Source organism: Sardina pilchardus, chromosome 19, assembly GCF_963854185.1.
Source record: "Sardina pilchardus chromosome 19, fSarPil1.1, whole genome shotgun sequence".
NCBI classification, from domain to species: Eukaryota; Metazoa; Chordata; class Actinopteri; order Clupeiformes; family Clupeidae; genus Sardina; species Sardina pilchardus.
Genome location: NC_085012.1, coordinates 9,689,258 through 9,691,757, shown reverse-complemented (window position 1 = coordinate 9,691,757; position 2,500 = coordinate 9,689,258). Strand labels below are relative to the sequence as shown.

The 2,500-nt window shown below is 50.4% G+C and overlaps 1 protein-coding gene across 1 annotated transcript in view; it reads left to right on the top strand.

Annotated features, from left to right (window-relative positions):
- The window catches only part of col11a1a (collagen, type XI, alpha 1a), an 87,933-nt gene that overhangs the window by 47,826 nt on the left and 37,607 nt on the right, over positions 1-2,500 (top strand). The window contains exons 29-31 of the mRNA XM_062521134.1: positions 1,319-1,372; positions 1,669-1,776; positions 1,988-2,041. Of these exons, the coding sequence (XP_062377118.1) occupies positions 1,319-1,372; positions 1,669-1,776; positions 1,988-2,041 (216 nt within the window). The remainder of the gene's footprint in view (positions 1-1,318; positions 1,373-1,668; positions 1,777-1,987; positions 2,042-2,500) is intronic.

Sequence of the window (2,500 nt, the reverse complement as noted above, 5' to 3'; positions counted from 1 at the left end):
TGTCAATACCCCACTTTCTCTTTCTCTCTTTTTCTCAATCTGTCTCTTTTCTCTACATCTCTGCCCCCTCTCTCTCTTTCTCTTTCTCTCTTTCTCTCACTGTCTCTCTCTCTGTGTCTCTCCATCTCTCGTTCTCTCTCCTTCTCTCTTTCTCCCTCCCTCTCTCTTTCTCCATCTCTCTCCATCTCTCTCCATCTCTCTCTCTCTCTCTCTCTCTCTCTCTCTCTCTCTCTCTCTCCCTCTGTCCCTCCCAGTGCCCTCCGTCTCTCGTAATCCATGTAATCCGTCCACTCTGCTGTACAGCGGAGCTTGCGTGCCCCTGGCCCTGCCAGTCGAGGGCCTGGCTAATTGTGTTATGTTTTTAGCGGCTGCTAACACAGGTTTCTGTGGAAGCTCCAGAATAATTGATGAGGACGGAGGGAGAGGAGGGTGTGGGTGGGTGGGGATGGGTGGGTGGGTGGGGGATGGGTTAAGGTGAGGCAGCGAGGCTCCCGGCCTGACAGTCTCTCCCCGCAGCCCACCCCCCCCTGCAGACGCATGGAGCTCAGACACAGGCAGGGCCTCATGAATAAGGCATCAGCGACAGCTCAGGGGTGGCAGGCAGGCAAGGCAGCACACTCTGAATGTTGCATGGCTCCTCAGCTTTTGGAAACACCTTGGCAAACACTCACACCCACACACAGATATACACCCACACACACCCACCCACACACACTCATACACAGAGAGAGAGAGAGAGAGAGAGACAGAGACAGAGACAGAAAGACAGGCACAACACTGCATAATGCATAGGAGGAAGTGAAGACAGCAGACATTTAGCTGCCTACGGAGGAACATGGATGAGAGAGATGGTGGGGGAGAGGGAGAGAGAGAACACGAGACACTCATCACTCGAGAATGCAGAGCACTCTATTCGCCACTCAGATGCTGTCTCAGAGAGTGGCATTATTTTTTATTGTATGCCTGTGAATTTGATGCAATTGCATCTACGTCTGCAATGCCTCAAAGTGGCCAGCAGGTGTCTGACACAAATGACATACACTGCATGAACAATTTACTCTATGCCATCATTTATCCATAGCTCAAAGGACCACTTTAATTACAACACTATAAAACATCAGACTCAGACCTTCTTACATTCTTCCATTTTTTTTAAATAAAAATCTGGATAATAACATAAAGGCAGTTATGTGTCTCATTCTTTTCAGTCAGCGAGGCTTACAGGGATCACATCTGGATAGTGCTGATCATCTTAAAACTGAAACAGGTCTTCATGCCATCTTGTATTGAAGTTTAAGTTTGTCTGTGTTTTCTTCAGGGTGAGGACGGTTTCCCAGGCTTCAAGGGTGACATGGGTCTCAAAGGCGACAGGGTAAGCAAGCAACTCTGGAAACACTTAACCACATGTGGATCAATTCATTGATCTTGCATTAATTGAACATGATTGCTTGATGGCTTGTTTGCATAATCTAGAGAGACATCATGTGGATAATGAGTATCTGAAATGTGTGTGTGTGTGTGTGTGTGTGTGTGTGTGTGTCTGTGTGTCTGTGTGTCTGTGTGTCTGTGTCTGTGTGTGTGTGTGTGTGTGTGTGTGTGTATGTGTGTGTGTGTGTGTGTGTGTGTGTGTGTGTGTGTGTGTGTGTGTGTGTGTGTGTTCCTCCATAGGGCGAGTTGGGTGTGCTCGGATCTAGAGGAGAGGACGGTCCTGAGGGCCCTAAAGGTCGCTCTGGCCCCAACGGTGAACCTGGTCCTTTGGGTCCTGCTGGAGAGAAGGTGCGTCCATATTGGTGCCTGTCCACAATCTCCACGCATAAACAAGCCATTGTCTAGCCAGACTGTCAAACAAGATAACAGATTCACCCCGAGTTTTGGCAGTGCTGTGCGGCTCACTGAACAGCCAAATAACTTGTGGCTTTTGTCCGTTTCTGCTTGTTTATTTGTCCCATTCCACAATAACATATCTTGTCTTCTTGTTTGTTTTCAGGGCAAACTGGGAGTTCCAGGTCTGCCAGGCTACCCAGGAAGACAGGGACCTAAGGTACGTGCTTATGTGTGTGTGTGTGTGTGTGTGTGTGTGTGTGTGTGTGTGTACATGCCTTGAATAGGGTCACTTGCAGCCATCCTCTCGAAACTTTTCCGCCTTGAACCGAGACCCGGTCTGCCAAGGAGACGGCATCCGTCAGGCTGCTATGGCCGAGGCTTGTTATCGGAGACAGAGTGGCAGAGGGGTGGGGGGGGGGTGGAGAGGGGTGATGAGAGGTGGAGTGGGAGAGGGTGGGTGGGTGGGTGGGGGTCGGGGAAGGTGAAGGGGAAGGGGGGGGGGGTTGCAGGGGAGATATTTCGTTTGGATGGAGACGGCGAGGATGCCAGTCACGCTCGCTCACAAGGGGAGGGGAGCTGGGAAGTGATGTGGTGTCAGGGCTGGCAGACTTTCATCAACACGGCCCGAGTATTTTATTTAAAGACACAGAGAGAGAGAGAGAGAGAGGTGGAGACA